Source organism: Molossus molossus, unplaced genomic scaffold, assembly GCF_014108415.1.
Source record: "Molossus molossus isolate mMolMol1 unplaced genomic scaffold, mMolMol1.p scaffold_m16_p_1, whole genome shotgun sequence".
Classification (NCBI taxonomy): Eukaryota; Metazoa; Chordata; class Mammalia; order Chiroptera; family Molossidae; genus Molossus; species Molossus molossus.
Window position 1 is genome coordinate 174,788,988 of NW_023425344.1, and position 19,847 is coordinate 174,808,834.

Here is a 19,847-nt window from a genome sequence, read left to right on the forward strand (position 1 = left end):
GCACTCATTAATTGAGCATTTATATGCCAGGCACAGAATTAGATGCCTTGAATCCAAATCAAAGTAGAACAAAGCCTTTGCACAAAACAAAAGAAATGTGTGTGTGTGTGTGTGTATACACATACATATATGGTACAGCATCAAGAGGTTTTTAAATTTGTTCCTTTGAAGGGGAGGAACATTAGGCCCCCACCTCCACTTCTGCCAGAAAAGCTCCACTTTGCTCTATTTTTATGCATCAGTCCTTTTGTAGCTGGGTGGAGAAAACAACACCTAGCAAATAGGAATAAGGGCTCCAAATTACTTTAAGAACACTGGTAAATGAAAAGTATCCTAAGTGTTCCCATATGTACTAAGAAAGAAAAAAACAAAACTCCTTTTTTTGAGTTTCATTTATTATCAGTTTTCACATTACCAAATATTGGTTTGTGGGTGAATGTCTACTAAAGTTAAGTTTATAAATATGACCCATTAAAGAAGTTTGGGAACGAAGTCTGTAAGGAACTGAAAGTCAACGCACATCTCAGTCCACATCACCAAGGAATGACATGCCAGCTTTCAGATTCACATGTATCATCAGAAGTTATGATATCGGAATTAAAAAAAAAAAAAGTAAAATGCATTAAATGTGTTCTAAATTTATTTGAAACTTTCCCATAAGAAACAACGCCATTTACCTTCACATTGTGATTTGGGGGATAAAGCTGCCATTTGAGCATCAAGAATGACTTGGCCAATTAATATACATTATCTGTAATACTTCACAAAAACCTCAAAAGATGAGCTATTTTTAGCTCCTATTTTGCAGATAAGAAACCAGGCTCAGAGATCAAGAAATGTGTTCCATACTGCATAGTGTATACATGGAGAAGCTAGGATTTGGGCCCATGCTCTTCTACTAAAACACTTTTAGAAGCAAAATAAACTTGACTCATGGAATTTTTCTCTTCTAATCATAGCTAAATATGATGCCTGCTTTTATTATCATCTAATATCTTCACATAAATTTGTGCTTTACAACAAAAAAATTAGCTATCAACATATACAATCAAATAGGTAAACAAAAAAGGGAGGGAGGAAAATCTAAAATTTAAATCAGTGCTAACGAATGACAAATACTCTACTCATTCTGTGACTCCTTTGCTTTGAATTTAAATAATGTCATGTATAAAGCCTGGGTTACACAATTCAGGAACAAGTAATAGTTAAGTTCTAGGCAGCCCACTCAGGCTCTAATTAAATAGAAGAAATGAGTACAAAGGAACTAAATTATTTTTTAAAAATACTCCTATTGCAACTCAACTTCAAAAAGATATTTCATGAAGAGACAGTAGAGCTTGTAAGATTCCTTCTATCTCAAATTACTCTGATGAATGTCTGATAAAACTTGAGATTTACCACTGGGTAATAACAAGAGGGAGCCAATAATTCTAAATGAAAACTCAGAATGGTCTTTTGTTCCCTTTGTTTAAAGTAAAGCCGCTAGTGAAAAACAAGAATGTCTAGTTAGGAAAAAAGAGTCTCTTGTCTGAGCAAAAATTAAAATGAAATATCCTGCTTCTTACCTGAATATTCCAAATCTTCTACATTTATCTACTGTTCACTAAAAGACTATAGAGGGCACTGTTGCATCAGCTTTGGAGCTTTACAATAGAAGCCTAGAAAAACTGTGGGTAATGTGTAATTTCTTTAAAGGGTCAAATGCATGGAAATCTACTAAGTCTAATATAAGGAAAAAAACCAAAATGTATGTTTTTCTAAAATAGGCTGGACTTCAATGGGACACACACACACACACACACAAAAAACTTAACAAAAACAACTGTCAAATTGAGAACACTGTATTGCACACATTTTGCATTTCCCTTTGTAGTGTTTTCATGAGAAAGGTAACTAATCATAGCACCTCCTTATCCAATGGAAACAGCACCCCAGTGTAGAATCCTCTTCACAATCAATAGCGAAATGAATGTGGCACCTCTTGCAGTCCTTCCATAATTCTATCAACAGAAAGAATGCAGTCTGTTTGCATACTTTTGTCTAAAAGGCCAATTCCATTTGTCCCCTGTTTGGGTAAAATGACAGCTACAGATCAATCACTCTCACATGAAAGTAAACACACTACAAAAAAACAAAAAAAAAAAGAATCAAAACTGAAATCCTCACCTTTTTTAAATGTAATTTTATTATACATAAAAACTCAAACTCAAAGCAAAATAGAAAAAGCAAGTTTTTCCTTATAAGCATATATTTTGTGCTGTTGCACAATAGTACTAGGATATATAATAAATAAGTTACATACAACAATACTCACAAATCTTATAATTACATATGGATAGCATTCAATTAAGCTTCCATGTATTTTCTGCTCTCTCACAGAATTCCTGTTACAATTCTTTGAAACTAAATTAAATTAAGTACAGTGCCAAAGATTTTTTAATACCTATGTTTAAAATATAATAAGACTAGTATATAAAATATAAGGCTTCCTAGTAAACTACCACTTGACTTTTTCCACTTACTCATTCACCAAAATTTTTAATTTTTGACACTATAAATAATACAAAAGTTTTTTAAAAATCTAGTTTTTTTATTTTGGTAATTGAAAAATAATGTCCAGAATTGCTGAACTTCTGTAGAAACACTAATCCTCACTATAAAAATCACAACAGCATGACCAGGCAGCTAGAGATAATATGTAAAACAAGAAAGTAGGATAGTCCATTAATGCGCATCAAATCATAATACCACATCACATGTTACTTAAATCACCATTAATAAAGGTACCATCAGAAAACTAAGGCCCTGATAAAGAATCCCAAACTCCCTAGGAAAACTGTATACAACTCATTTTGTCACTCTCAAACTTCGGAGAGATTAACACCTCTGAAATCAAAGTGCAGAACTGTGAAAGTGTTAAAAAAAATCTCCAATAATACCTCAACCTACTCATAAATCAAAAAGAAGGGAAGGGGCTTCAGATGGTATGTAGATTTCATTTTATTACAAAAGCCCCAGTTTAACAAGTTATTTTCAGCCAATAAAAGTCAAAAGTAAAGCATTGTTAAAGTGGCCAGCCCTGACTCTAAGGTTTTCACTTATTAACTTAACCAAAATGCAGCTTGAGCATCAATCCCTTAAATTATTAATTTATGAGTTTTGCTTAGTTTCCTCCTGAGGCAAGGCAGTTTGTAGGTATGTTGAATGCATGTAAATAAAGAGAAAGCTTTTATAATAGTCTAATAATACACTAAACTTAACGAAACAACTCTTTTTAATGAACACAGAATACACAATCTTATGAACCAAGTTTATATAAATGGGCTATATAATGGAAAGAAACTGTAAGATCCTCTAGGACGTAAAGGCACAAATTCAGAAAAATTAAACACAAGCCTATTGCTTTTCACTGATGTAATAAAATGCTTACAACAGAATCAAAGTGTTGCTGTGACTATGAAGAGTATATCACATGCAATTTCAAAAAAAATCTAAGAAAAAATGTCTTGAACTGTGAGAAAATTTATTTGCAATACTGCTTTCATCTACCCTAAGGATGATTGCCAAAACAACAATAAAACACACCAAAAAACAAAAATCAATCATGTTTTTTTAATATTCAGGATATTTAACTAGATATTTTAGTTTACTATTATAAAAAGAAACATAGCATATTAAAATCAATTTTAGTTAACTCTAATTTATGCAAAGCTTGATTGTGAGCAATAGCTGCTAAAAGGATTCAGCATTGTTGATTCATATACAAGCATTTTACTTAACTACATTGGATAATAGCAGTGCTCTAAAGGAGTATAAAAAGCAAAGTGATTAGCAGTCATTACTGTTAATTAGTGCTCACATTACACTCCTTGGGATGAATCTCCTTTAAGTTGAATACATGGAAAGTTTATTTTTGAAGGATTGCCAAACCTTGCCTAGGTAAGTATTGGAATAAGCCCTCAACTACCAGTAAGCAGAATAAAAAACAGGGACAGATCAGAATCCAATTAGCATGTCAAAGTTTTTAAACAGGAAAAGGGTTGAGAGGAATGAGTAAAACTGGAAACTCATACTTCACATTCTGCAATCTCACTGATAAAAGGAGGAAATGTGTGTTTATCAAACTTGCTGTGAGTGCACAGTTCATTTGGAGTCCTGTAAACAATTGCCTGACCGCCCATTTTCAAATGCATGTGAAAATCTTGGAGAGTCAGAGCATCATATTCAGCAAGCAAGGTCACTCTAGTGATGCCCTGGAAATGGGAAATTAGGAAAACGTGGCAATCAGAGGTTTAGGGCTGACCAGAAAAAGCCCTGAGGCTGGCTTACCATCTTTCACCACCAGTCAGGCTGTCTCTGCTTATTCAGTATTAACACAACAGGACTGCAAGTGAATGAAAAGAACTCCACACACCTAACTGGGACATTGGCTTTCTTGTTTAGAAAATGATAGGCATTTGTCACAGAAAAAAAAAAAGAAGAAGAAAACTCAAACACAGCTTTCAAGACCAGCTCTGAAAGAAAAACAGGCTCCTGGTGAACATTCAGTAAAGGACCTGGGGAATGGCAACATCCTGTTGATTATCAGATTTCCTTTCCTCCTATACCATTCTGTGCATTTAAAAATGGAGTCCAAATATTCAACAAAGAGATTTCAAAAGCAATACATGCATGCTATAAGAAGGAAATTAAAAAATTAAAAAGTGTAAAAATTATATAAACACTCTTAATACTTTAAGAGTATTAAATAGAAAGAAATTCAAATGGCCAAAAAATGTTCAACCTCAACCTCATACATATATATATATATATATATCCTTAATATCTATCCTTCAGACATTCTCTACACATATATTTGTACAAATACACATATAAAAATATAATTATACCATACAGAGTTTTGATGATCTAATTCCTTCTCTTAATAATATATACAAATGCATTTCTCAGCTTCATTTTTGATGCTATACAGTATGCCAGTGTTTTCTAAATCTATGAGTACATATTTAGTTTTTTCCTTAGAACAGATTCCCCAAAGTGGAACAGCTTCATAAAGAGGCAATGCATTTTTTGTCTGATGAGTTCTGTGAAATTACTCAGAGAAAGGTTGAAACAATTTACTGGGCTGCTGGGAAGCATGTAAGGGTACCCATTTTTCCAACACCAATAGCATTTCTAGATCCTGCCCAAGTGATAGCTGCAATTTTGAGTTAATAATGTTTAACATAATTTGGCTGTTTGAATTCCTTCCTCTTTGAAGTGCCTGTTCATATCCTTATCCCATTTCTTTATTTGGAAGACAGCTTTTAAACATACAAAAGATAGCTAGGGATTCCTTATCAAATGATACCTTAGAGGTCACCAGAAAGATTATTTTTAAAAGGAGATAGTGATTGTATGGATATTGAAAAGCCCTATTAAGGTTGGCAACTTTGCATGAAACTATTTTACAGCGTATTATAGAAGGGGATGTCTCAACCCACCCAAAAAGAAAAAGAAAAATTAAAAACTGAGCTGGTGTTGCAAATATCTCAATGAAGCTACCTTTGTTTTCCCTAAACAGGAAAATCTATTATACTACACTGGCATCACCAACAATATTTTATTGTTGCTATTGTCTTTTGTAACTTTTCTATTATTCCAGAGAACAATTTGAATATATAAAATAATCAAATTCCTCATTAGCTATTTTTATAAGTCAAGAAAAAAGACTGTAACTATGAGTGATTGACAAGTCCCTCACACTATTATTTTGGATCAAGAATGTAATTAAAATGTGTCATTCTGGAGAAAAGTACGAAGTATAAGAAAAAAATCACCCCCCCCCCCAATCCACTCAATTTAGGACTTCTCACAGAACCAATAAGCTAACAAAGTAACCAAATACACTAATTCGTAATTCATCTTCAGAAACAGGTATAAATTAGAATGTAATTTCAAGCTGCAGATAATGCTTTTCTTTTTTAGACAAACAATAGCTTAAAAACTTAAAAAGCTGTTACCTAGAACTGTGCTTCTCAAATTATGTTTAACAACCACTTTTTAAAAAAAATTTCTAAACCTTTGAAGACCAAAACTTCTGTAAAAAACAATTTCAATAAATTGCCAAAAATTAAATTTTAAAAAAATACAAAACACAAGGCCAAATTCTTATTATTAGATCAACACATATAAAATTACTCTCAAATGACTATAAAAGTTTCTCAATGCTTAGTTTCATTTCTATAAATAGCTGACCTTGGACCAATAACAAACACTTCATGGACTAGACCACACTTTGAGTAGCAATGATCTAAAATTATTCTGAGAACTCTGAATGAGATGAAATCAAACAGACACATCACTTTGATCTTAATAACCCTCTCCCCTTATCAAAACACATGCCTGCCCGTGTCTCACTGTTAAGTCACACACGCCTTACTGGTTTATATATGCACTATATGTGTACTGTTATATGGTAATAGCTGTATGAATTAACATATATGTAATGTGGGGAGGCAGCAGAGCACAGTGATTAAAAGTACATGTTCTACCACTTTCTAACTGTGTAACCTTGGATGAGTTAATTTAACTTTTCTATATCTCAGTTTACTTATCTGCAAAATAGGGATAATAAACCAGGGTTGATGTAAGAATAAATTAGAATATAATGTATAGGGCATATAACAGTGCCTAGGCAGGCAGTACTACATAAACAATAGCAAGTATTATTACCATAGGACAAAAACATTTGAGAAATTCACATGGCTCTGGGCTTGCTAACAATCAATATAAAGAGGAAAGCAAATGAATTGCATGATTTACAGTGTCCATACAATAAAAACTATCTAATATTTATAGTAAGGCAAACTGTTATAAAGACTAAGTCCTGAGAGAAATTTCACCATTGGATCATCATAAAGTTGATTGTGTGATATGGTAAAAATTCTCAACAGCTTCCCTAAAACAATATTCAATAAAAATTTTTGAGCACCTCATATGGACGAGGTATGACGATAGTCACTGCAGAGTATCCCAAGTTGAAAAGCACATAGCCCATGCTTTCAAGAGGTTATAAATTAACAAGGAAGATATATATACAAATACTAGTGTAAAACAAGGCATAATGTAATAACTACCCCAAAGAGTAACTAAATGAAAGAGAAATTAAAAAAAAAAAAAAAAAAGCTACACTTGAGGAAATCAGGAACAATGCCTTTTGCATCCCTATCATTCGCTCCTTCAACATCAAATACAAAGGCCTATTAAGAACCTGCCAAGAAACATACAGGGTCCAAGTCTATTTCCCTTTCTTTGGTCCCCATCACTTCTAACCTGAAATTGTAAAATGCTATTTTGCACTTTATTATCTTTGAGATCTTTATGTCCTTTTGAGAGATGCATGGCATCCTGGGCAGTGCTCGGGTGCTACTTCCATGCGCTCTCCTCTTCACTCTTTAGAAACCCCAGAAGGCCCTCTGACCTCGCAGTGCAGAGCACAGTTTGTATTACAGGCTCAGAAGACAACTGATTCCTGACTTGAGTAGTTATGAATACCCCCTAGCTACAAAGCTTTCTGCAAGATGGTTAAAACAGCAGCAGTTCTTAAACTTTTAAAAAGAATAGACCACTGTGAAATTATGATAAAATCTGGATCTCTCCCAAAAAATTTAACAAAATTTTAGAGTTCAAAACACCTTTCCTCTCTAGATTAAGAAACACTGTCTTAACGTATAACGTGATCCTCAGTTGAAGTCCACTAGACTGATTCTTATTAGTTTTCTGTGATCAAGTCCAGGTTATATGACCATTCAAATAAGTAAGTAAGGGTTAAGGAAGTCATGAAAATAACTAGGAGACCAATAAATATTAAAGGAGCTAAACTGTGAAAGGCTCAAAAGGGAAAACTGTGGGTTATTTATCAAATAATGATGATTCTCCCTTTCCTCACCACATTCCTGTAAAATTGCTATGTAGAAAAGAATCCACAAAAGAAACAGTCTTAAAATAGTCCACAGTCCAGTCAGTGTGGCTCACTGGTTAAGCATTGACCTACACACCAAGGGGTCGCTGGTTCGATTTCCGGTCAGGACACATGCCCAGGTTGTGGGACTGATCCCCAGTGGGAGGCATGCAGGAGGCGGCCAATCGATGTTCTCTCTCATAGATGTTTCTATCTCTCTCTCCCTCTCCCTTCCTCTGTCTCTCAAATCAATAAAGAAAAAAAAATTAAAGAAAAAAATAGTCCACAAACCATTTCAATGGCTCTAGAACCAATCCTATGGTAGGTAGCAAAAAATTGTGCAAATAGGAAGTAATAAATGTCTAATAAATAGTTGATGCTGCTTCTCATTTGTCAACTCATTTTTACAGAAATCTACACGGATCAATATTAGATGAATTTTGTCAAGGTTAGATAGGCTTAATTTTGTTCAGTAATTTTAGTTTAACAACAGCTCACTAAGCACCCACTGTGTGCAAGTAAGTACACCAAGTACCCACAAGGTCCAGCACTGTAAATTCTATGAATAAGTGTGGTATAATTCTGCTGGCATTGAGAGGTAATTGTTCTTACATACAGGGGTGTACATAACAGCCCGGTTCTACTTCCTCTGGACATTCTAAGAGCCATTTTTAAACCTCTTAATTTTTCATATACTCTGAGAAAATTCGAAATTCTCTAAACTCAGTTCATGTCACTTTCAATGGAAGTCCTTGGTTGAGGCTTTTTACAAATGAGTTAATAGAAAATGTGTTTCAATTTTTAAAATAAGCATAGGGCTAAATCCTAAAAGAACATGTCAAAATAATTTTTAATAGAAAGCACCTATAAATAAGAACCTTTGTCATCTTTGATTTCATGTTTTTATCTTCCTCTGAAACAACCTCATCCTTCAGTTTACTCATGTAGGAAGCTAGATAGGAAACATTAATACCTCATGTCTCTTGGAAGGCTGAATGATCTGAATGAAAGAAACTAAAAAAGACTCGGAAGGATCAAAATTATAGGCAACAAATGTTGAAGGATAAATTCAATCCACTATATAATATAAATTTGCCCTCATTAAAACCTCTTTTACAATTTGAACAATTACCATTCTTTTTCTTCTCTGTATTAACATACTAATAAAGTCAAGAGAAATTACATTCATCTCAATGCCAACTTGCAGCTACTATATAATAATAATATACTAATGGAACTTTGTATGCAATGAAAAAAAATGACTTTATTCAGCTTTACTAGATTATTTTGGAAGCAAGGGACTAAAAAAGAAAGAAGACCTGAGACTACCATGAAATTGGCAAGCAAAAAAAAAGAAAAATACTAAATTATACAACATCAATCTTTCTAGAAACTTAAAGAGGTTCTCATATATTTTCTCATTTATTCTCAAAAACAGATTAAAAAAACAACAGGGAAGATATATCCACATTTTACAGATGAAATAACTGAATTCCAGAGGAGAATAGTAGAACACAGTGTCTTCAAAATCCACCAGTTGGGGGGGGGGGGGGAGGAGGGAGGAGGAGGGAGGAGGAGGGAAGAGGAGGGAGGAGGAGGGAGGAGGGGGAGGGGAAGGGGAGGGGGAGGAAGAGGGGAGGAGGGGAGGGGGAGGGGGAGGGGGAGGGGAGGGGAAGGGGGAGGGGGGAGGGGAAGGGAAGGGGGAGGGGGAAGGGGGCGGGGGAAGAGGAGAAGGAGAAGGAAAAGGAGGAGAAGGAGAAGGAAAAGGAGAAGAAGGAGAAAGAATGAAATATAATACCCGCCCCTTGAGGTACTTAAAATTTTTAAAGAAAAACCCATAATGTAAAATAAAACAAAACAAAAAGCAGTAGTTCTGTATGTAAGGATAGATTAAGCACTATAAAAAAGATAAGCTTTCTGCCCTGGCTGGTTTGGTTCAGCAGTTAGAGCATCGGCCTGCAGTCCACAGAGACCTGGGTTCGGTTCCTGCTAAGGGCATATACCTTGGTTGTAGTTCGTCCCCGGCCCTGGTTGGGTCGTGTGGGTGGCAGCCACTCGATGTGTCCCTTTCACGTCGATGTTTCTCTCTCTCTCTCTCTCTCTCTCTCTCTTCCTCTCTCTCCCTCCCACTCTATCTGAACAAAAATTGGAAAAAGGTCCTCAGATGAGGATTAAAAAAAAAAAAAAAGATATAATTTCTTATGCAGTTTCCAGAGAGAAAGAGACCACACTCAGTGGGGGCATATCATGGAAGATACCAAAAAGAAGAATGCCATGTAAAAGAAGGAATTGGAGAGGAAGGCTCTTTGTCACTAAAATACAACACTCTGCAGGAAAGACAGAGACTATGTGGGGGAATAATAACTAGTTTAGGGTGAAACATAGGTTCCATGTAGAGAAATACCAGGTGGGAAAGAGGAAAGATAAGTTGAAGTCATATTGCAGAGCACCTAACAAATCAATGATAAGCAACAAAAATTTGTGATGAAGAGAAAAATGTGATTGAATCTACACTTTAGAAAGGCTTTCCTAGCAGTAGTTTACAGAATAAATTAAGAGGGTGACAGACTGAAAAAAGACCCTAAGAAGTATATAAGAAGTCAATTAATTTATAGTTCTGAAGCCAGGTGTAATTTGACATGGTACCCAAAAGCCTACAGAACCTATTAATACTTTATAATTTATAAATAAGTGGGACAAAATCATACTAAAAAGCTTCTGCCCAGCAAAGGGCACCATCACCCAAAATTAAAAGGTAACTAACAAATGGGAGAAAACATTAGCAAATCTGATATTTGGTAAGGGGTTAACATCCAAAATATATAAAGAACTCAACAGCAAAAAAACAAACAATCCAATTTTAAAATGGGCAGAAGAGGGAGTGGAAAATGGTGGCAGAGTAAATGGAAGCTACACAGACCAAACTGGAATTAGAACTAAAATAAAGTCAAATCATCAGGAAAAACCAACTGAAAAAAATCTGGAGAGAACCCATACAACAGGGACAGAAAGAGGACGCCAAATCAAGCCTGGTGAAACTGTGGAGGCACGTAGGGCAGAGTGGGAGCCTATGGACAGCAGTGGAGAGCTGTATTAGCTAACATGTATTTCCCACTAAGAAAGTGGGGGTTTTAATAAGCACCAATATAGCTACAGGCACTCACCTTGGGCTCCAGCAGAGGGAGGGCAGACTGGATTGGAACTGTGTGGAGAGAGCTCCTGGCTCAGGAGAGAGCTGGATGGGAAAATACTGGGAGTTTTGTGCTGTATCACTCCTTCACAGGACAGTAGCCATTTTACTCAAAGAGCCCTGTCCCAGAGCCCCAGGAAGAAGCAATGGCCCTTCATGCAGAAATTCAACACTACCAGGCCAGGCCATAGAAATGCAAATTGAGACTCATTAACATCGAGGCTCATTAACATCGAGGCTGATAGCAAGCAAGTGACCCACCTGCTGGAAATTCTTACACCTGAGGGATTTTTCACTCAGCCGAGGGCTACAAATCCAGGATCATCAAGTGCCTGAAACTAATAGCCTACGGGCAAAAACCTAGAGGATAAATGAACCTTTCCTGGGCTTGAAAATCTACTCAGGAAAATAAGACTTTACAGTGGTGTTTAACGTGGGTCCTCCCACACTCATCCAAACCCAGTAGAGGGAGCCACAACCAGCAGAACACCAACACACACAGGGAAAATTTGGCAGCCTCCAAAAATCACTGAGACAGCCAAAATGGCAAAACAAAGAAACAAATCCCAAATGAAAGAAAAAGATAATTCTGCAGGAGAAGAAATAAATGACATAGAATTAAGCAAGATATCAGAGGGAGAGTTCAGAGTAATAATCATGAGGAAGCTCAACACCATAAGTAAAGATATAAAACCAATGAAAACCAACCAGCTGAAAATGATGAATGACATAGCAGAAATAAAGAACACATTTAAAAAAATAACCAGCAGAGTAGAAGAAGCCAAGGACTGCTTCAGTGAATTAAAAGATAGGGTAGAAAAAAATCACCCAATTAGAAACCAAAAAGAAAAAAAATTAAAGAACAGGAAGACAGCCTAAGAGAACTGTAGGAAAACATGAAACATAACAACATCTGCATCATAGAAATACCATAAGAAGAAGAAAATGAGCAAGGGTTAGAGACTATATTTGAAGAAATAGTGACAGAAAAGTTCCCTGGCATGGTGAAGAAAAAAGGTATACAAGTTCAGGAAGCACAGAGAGCCCCAGGTAAGAACAACCCAAACAGGCCCACACCAAGACACATCATAATTAAAATGCCAAAAATTAAAGACAAAGAGAGAATCCTAAAGGCAGCAAGAGATAAGCAACAGATTACCCACCAAGGAACCCCCATAAGACTATCAGCTGACTTCTCAAAAGAAACACTACAGATTAGAAGGGAATGGTATGAAATAATCAAGGTAATGAAAAACAAGGATCTGAATCCAAGACTACTCTAACCAGCACATCTATCATACAAAATAGAAGGTGAAATAAAGAGCTTCCCAGACATAAAAAGATTAAAGGAATATATTAGGACCAAACCAGCACTCCAAGAAATGTTATAAGGACTGTTGTAATAAGCAGAAGAAATAGTAAGAGAAACATAACCATAATAAACAAAAATGGCAATAAATAGATACATATCAATAATAACCTTAAATGTAAATGGATTAAACAAACATTCCAATCAAAAGACACAAAGTAGCTGAATGGATTAAAAAACATGACTCATATACTGTATATGTTGTTTAGAAGAGACCCACCTCACACAAAAGTCTCACATAGATTGAAAATGAGGGAATGGAAAAAAAATTTCCAAGCAAAAGGAAAAATAAGAAATGCTGGGGTAGCAATACTCATATCTAATAAAATAGACTTCAAAATGAAGGCCATAACTAAGAAAAAGAAGGCCAATAAAAATATTAAAAGGATCTATCCAACAGGAGGTTATAATCTTGGTAAACATATATGTAACCAACACAGGAGCACCAAAATACATTTAAAAACTTCTGGAGTACTTCAAAGGGGAAATGGACAGCAATATAATCATAGCAGGGGACTTCAACAACCCGCTGACATCACTGAATAGATCCCCTAGACTAAAAATTAACAAGGAAACAGAGACTTTAAGTGATGCAATAGATCAATTGGATTTAATAAATATCTACACAGAATTAAACCCCAAAACTGAAGAATTCACATTCTTCTCAAATGCACATGGGACATTCTCAAAGACAGACCACATGTTAGGACACAAACTAAATCATTACAAGTTCAAGAAGATTTAAATCATATCAAGCATTTTCTCAGATCACAATGGCATGAAACTATAACTCAATTACAACAAAAATACGCAAAAACAGTCTAATACATGGAGACTAGATAGCATGTTATTAAACAACTAATGGGTAACCAAGGAAATCAAGGAAGAAATTTAAAAATTCCTGGAAATCAATGAAAATGAACACAAAACAACACAAAATGTAGAGAGGATGCAGCAAAAGCAGTCCTGAGAGGAAAGTTCATAGTACTACAGGCCTACCTCAAGAAACAAGAAAAATTTATAATTGACTTTCTAACACTACAACTTAAAGAACTGGAAGATAAACAAAAAGAAAAACCCAGAGCAAGTAGAAGGAAAGAAATAGTAAAGATCAGAGCAGAAATAAACGACATAGACACTAAAAAAACAACTCAAAGATCAATGAAACAAAGAGCTGGTTCTTTGAAAAGATAAACAAGGACTTCCGGTCAAGATGGCAGTATAGGTAAACACGGTATCGCGTCCTCCCACAACCACATCAAAGTTACAAACTGCAGAACAACCATCATTCAAAACTGTCTGAAATCAAGCTGAATGGAAGTCCTACAACTACGAAATTAAAGCAGAAGCCACATCCAGACTGGTAGGAGGGGTGGCGGCGCGAAGTGCGGCGGCGGAGGCGGCGGGACGAGCTGGTCCCACACCCAAGTGTGGCGGATAAAAATCAGGAGGGTCCCTCAGCTGGGAAGGTCCTTCCTGAGGACTGAGGGGTCCCCGTCCCACACCAGGTGCCCTGCTCAGGGTTCCAGTGCCAGGAAAAGAAGTCCCCATAACTTCTGGCTGGAAAAACCAGCGGGAACTGAGGCTCAGGGAAGCTGAAGCGGCCGGAGCCCCAGGCAGCTCCCTAAAGGGCCCGCGTGCAAACTTATCGGACTTGCTCCCTCGAAGCTCGGAGGGGAGGCAGCTCGAGGGGCGCCAGAGACATACAGGGAAGAACTGAGCTGTTTGGCACTGGAGCGAGGGCTGGAGAGGGGGCTTTCTTGGGGACAAACGTGCTGTCAGAGGCCTTTGTTCCTTTGGTGAGCCCTTCCCAGGGGCGGCAGACAGTCACCATATCTGGGAATCCAGCAACCTGGCTCACACTGGTAGCCCCGCCCTGCTGACTCCCTGAGGCCCCGCCCCGCCCCACCCCACCCCGCCCAACTTTCAAGCCCACCCAAGCTCTTGCCACTTGCTTAACCATAGGATTGGCCTGTCTTGGATCCTGCTTCAGGTTTTTCCTAAATTCTTTCAAACGAGCAGCATCTGGTCTCAGCGAGCCCCATACCTCTATTAAGTAATACACTGAAACAAACACAGGGAGGCAGCCAAAATGAGGAGACAAAGAAACAGGTCCCAAATGAAAGAACAGAACAAAACCCCAATAAATGAACTAAGCAAAATGGAGATAAGCAACCTAACAGATACTGAGTTCAAAATACTGCTTATAAGGATGCTCAATGAACTTAGTGAGAACCTCAGTGAACTTAGGGAGGGCCTCAAGAGCATAAAAAAGACCAGTTCGAAATCATGGATACACAGTTAGAATTGAAGGAGGCATTAACTGAAATAAAGAGTAATTTACACAGCTTCAATAATAGAGTATGTAAATCCAAGGAGCAAACCATCGATTTGGAATATACGGAAGCAAAAAATGCCCAATCAGAACAGCAAAAAGAAAAAAGAATCCAAAAAAATGAGGAGAGTGTAAGGAGCCTCTGGGACAACTTCAAGCATGCCAACATTCGCATCTTGGGGGTGCCAGAAGGAGAAGAGAGCAAGAAATCGAAAACCTGTTTGAAACAATAATGGCAGAAAACTTTCCTAACTTGGTGAAGGAAACAGACATACAAGTCCAGGAAGCACAGAGAGTCCAAAAAAGATGAACCCCAAGAGGCCCACACCAAGACACATCATCATCAAAATGCAAAAGGTTCAAGACAAAGAGAGAATCCTAAAAGCAGCAAGAGAAAGGCAGCTAGTTACCTACAAGGGAGTTCCCATAAGGCTGTCAGCTGATTTCTCAAAAGAAACTTTGCAGGCCAGAAGGGAGTGGCAAGAAATATTCAGAGTGATGAAAAGCAAGAACCTACAACCAAGATTACTCTATCCTGCAAAGCTGTCATTTAGAATCGATGACCATATAAAAACTTTCCCAGACAAGAAAAAGTTAAAGGAGTTCATCACTACCAAACCGTTATTATATGAAATGATGAAGGGTCTTTTTGAAGAAAAAGATAAAATGTATGAACAAACAAAATGGCAATGAATACATATCTATCAACAATGGAATCTACAAACAAAATGAACAGGTAGAACAGAAACATTCTCATAGATACAGAGAACATTTTGTTGGTTGCCAGTTGGGAGGGGGGTTGGGGGAATGGGTGAAAAAGGTGAAGGGATTAAGAAGTACAAATTTGCCCTGGCCGGTTTGGCTCAGCGGTTAGAGCGTCGGCCTGCGGTCCCGAGAGACCCGGGTTCGGTTCCCACTAAGGGCATGTACCTCGGTTGCAGTTTGTCCCCGGCTCTGGTCAGTCGTGCGGGTGGCAGCCACTCGATGTGTCCCTTCACGTCGATGTTTCTCTCTCTCTCTGTTCCTCTCTCCCCCTCCTACTCTACCTGAACAAAAAATGGAAAAATGTCATCGGGTGAGGATAAAAAAACAAAAAAGAAGAAGTACAAATTCATTGCTAGACTGACAAACCTCAAAGGGAAAGGGGTTGGGGGTGGTGGGAAGAAATAAACCAAAGAACTTATATGCATAACCAATGGACACAGACAATAGTATGGGAAAAGGTGGGAGGGGGGCGGGAGTGGGGAGGAGGGGGTCAATGGGGGAAAAATGTGGAGCATCTGTAATACATTTTACATCCAACAATAAAGATTTAAAAAAAAAGAAAAGATAAACAAGATTGATGGACCCTTAGCCAGACTTACCAAGAAACAGAAAGAGTGGACCCATATAAACAAAATCAGAAATAAAAGAGGAGAAGTAACAACTGACACCAGAGAAATACAAAGGATCATTAACAAATACTATGAACAATTAGATGCCAACAAATTGGACAATCTAGGCAAAATGGGCACATTTCTATAACAACACAGTCTCCCAAAATTGAACTGGGAAGAGATAGACAACTTGAACAGACCAAAACAACTAAGAAAATTGAAGATGTAATCAAGAAACTCCCAGCAAACAAAAACCCAGGCCTGGATGGCTTCACGGGGGAATTTAACTGAACATTCAAAGAAGAACTAACAACCATTCTCCTCATACTATTCCAAAAAATTCAAGAAGAAGCAATACTTCCAAACTCGTTTTATGAGGCCAGCATAATTCTAATTCCAAAACTAGAAAAAGACACTACAAAGAAAGAAATCTACAGGCTAATATCCCTGATGAACACCGATGCCAAAATCCTTGACAAAATATTAGCAAATCGAATCCAGCAATAAAAAAATTATTCACCATGACCAAGTGGAAGTCATCCCAGGGATACAAGGCTGGTACAATATTCACAAATCAATAATGTGATATACCATATAAACAAAATGAAAGATAAAAACCATATGATAATATCAATAGATAGTGAAAAAAACATTCGACAAAATTCAACACCCATTTCTGATAAAAATGTTCAGCAATGTGGCAATAGAAGGATCATATCTGGACATAATAAAGGTCATATATGAGAAACCTACAGTCAACATCATACTCAATGGGCAAAAACTAAAAGCATTTTCTTTAGGAACAGGAAAAAGACAGGGATGCCCACTTTTGCCACTCTTATTTAACGTAGTACTGGAAGTGTTAGCCACAGCTAAGAGAGAAGAAGGAAAAATAAAAGGGATCCAAATTGGAAAGGAGGAAGTGAAACTATCATTATTTGCAGATGAAAATGATATTGTACCTAGAAAGCCTTAAAGATTCCATCAAAAATCTACTAGAGCTAATAAATGAACTTGGCAAGGTAGCAGGATAAAAAATTAACATCCAGAGATTGAAAGCATTCTTATGCACCAATAATAAACTTACAGAAAATGAAACTAAAAAAAAAAAAAATCCCATTTACCATGGCAACAATAAAACTAAGATATCTAGGAATAAACTTAACCTGTTCACAGAAAACGATAGGACATTGAGAAAAGAAATAGAGAAAGATACAAAAAAGTGGGAACATATACCTTGTTCATGGATTGAAAGACTTAACATCATTAAAATGTCCATACTACCCAAAGCAATCTATAAATTCAACATAATCCCCATTAAAATACCAACAACATATTTCACAAAACTAGAACAAATACTCCAAAACTTTATATGGAACCAAAAAAGATCCCAAATAGTCACAGCAATCTTGAAGAAGAAGAACAAAGTAGGAGGGATCACAATAGTGGATATCAGGTTATACTACAAAGCAATAATAATCAAAACAGTCTGGTTCTGGCACAAGAACAGGTATACAGATCAATGGAAAGAACAGTGAATCCAGAAACTGACCCAAGACATTATGCTCAATTAATATTTGACAAAGGTGGCAAGAGCATACAGTGGAGTACAGACAGCCTCTTCAAAAAAAGGTATTGAGAAAATTGGACAGCTACATGCAAAAAAATGAAACTAGACCACCATCTTATACCATTCACAAGAATAAACTCAAAATGGATAAAAGACCTAAATGTGACCCACGAGTCCATAAAAGTCCTGGAAAAAAATGTAGGCAACAAAATTTCAGACATCACAGGCAGCAAAATTTTCACTGATACAATGCCTAAGGCAAGAGAAACAAAGGAAAAATGTATACATGGGACTACATCAAACTAAAAAGCTTCTGCATGGCAAAAGAAACAAGTATCAAAATGGAAAGGGAACCCACTCTATGGGAGAGCATAATTGCCAACCATACATCAGATAGGGGGTTAATTTCCAAAATATATAGAATACTTATACACCTCAACAAAAGGAAGACAAACAATCCAATTAAAATATGGGCAGAGTACCTAAATAGATACCTCTCCAAAAAGGACATACAAATGGCCAAGAGACAATAAAAAATGCTCAAGGTCACTAATCATCAGAGAGACGCAAATTAAAACAACTATGTGGTATCACTTCACACCTGCCAGAATGGCTGCCACCAACAAATTATCAAACAACAAGTGCTGGTGAGGATGTGGAGAAAAGGACACTCTAGTACACTGCTGGTGGGAATGCAGATTGGTGCAGCCACTATGGAAAACACTATGGTGTTTTCAAAAAATTAAAAGTTGAACTTCCATTTGACCCAGCGATCCCACTTCTAGGAATATATCCTTAAAAGCCTGAAACACCAATCAGAAAGAATATATGTACCCCTATGTTCATAGCAGCACTATTTATAATAGCTAAGATCTGGAAGCAGCCCAAGTGTCCATCAATAGATGAGTGGATAAAAAAGCTGTGTTACATATACACAATGGAACACTATGCAGCTGTAAGAAAGAGAGATCTCGCGCCCAGCCAGTGTGGCTTAGTGGTTGAGCATCAACCCATGCACCAAGAGGTCACTGGTTTGATTCCGGGTCAGGACACACGTTCAGATTGTGGGCCCAATCCCCAGTGGGAGGCATGCAGAAGGCGGACAATCAATGTTCTCTCTCATCGATGTTTCTATCTCTCTCTCCTTCTCTCTTCCTCTCTCTCTAAAATCAATGGAGGGAAAAAAATTATTTAAAAAAAAAAAACAGAGATCTCGCATCCTTTGAGATGACATGGCGGGGCCTGGAGAGTATTATGCTAAGGGAAATACGCCAATCAGAGAAAGACAAATATCCCACAATCTCACTTATTTGTGGAATATAATGAACAAAATAAGCTGATGAACAAAACATACCCAGAGACAGAGAAGTACGGTACAGAATGACAATCCTCAGAAGAAGGGGATGGGGGGAAGGATGAGATAAACCAAAGAATTTCTATGCTTGTATGCGTAACCAATGGACATAGACAACAATGCTGGGGGTGGTGGTGGTGGGGGGATCAGGAGGAGGGAGTAAATAGGGGAAAAAGGAGAAACATCTGTAACAAAAATAAATTAATAAAATAAAAAATAAAAATAATATTGAATATAAGCTGTAACTGAACAAAATAAAAAGTTAAAATAAATGGGCAAAAGAAATGAATAGACAGTTTTCCAAAGAAGATATCCCAATGATCGATAGGTACATGGAAAGGAGCTCAACATCACTAATCATCAGGGAAATGAAAACCAAGACCACAGTAAGATATCACCTCATACTTCTTAGAATGGCCATCATCAAAAAAACAACAGGTAACAAGTGTTTGTGGAGAAAAGAGAACACTGTGCACGGCTGATGGGAATGTAAATTGGTTCAGGTACTGGAAAACAGTATGGAGGTTCTTAAAAATAAGCGAAACAAACCAAGCAGAGAAAGACAAATATCACATGATCTCACTTATTTGTGGAATATAATGAACATAACAGTCTGAGGAACGGGGTAGTCTCAGAGACGTGAAAGTGGGGTACAGACTGACAATTCCCAGAAGAAGGGGTGAGGGGAGAGATAAACCACAGAACTTATAT

General features: G+C 37.0%; 1 protein-coding gene across 2 annotated transcripts in view; it reads right to left on the reverse strand.

The window, feature by feature from the left end:
- The window catches only part of DPH6 (diphthamine biosynthesis 6), a 161,820-nt gene that overhangs the window by 120,569 nt on the left and 21,404 nt on the right, over window positions 1-19,847 (reverse strand). The window contains exon 4 of one of the 2 annotated variants that reach the window (XM_036266580.1): window positions 4,068-4,253. The exons of the other annotated variant lie outside the window; for it this stretch is intronic. Within the exon in view, the coding sequence (XP_036122473.1) occupies window positions 4,068-4,253 (186 nt within the window). Of the gene's footprint in view, window positions 1-4,067; window positions 4,254-19,847 lie in introns of those variants that run through there. 2 annotated transcript variants of the gene reach the window in all.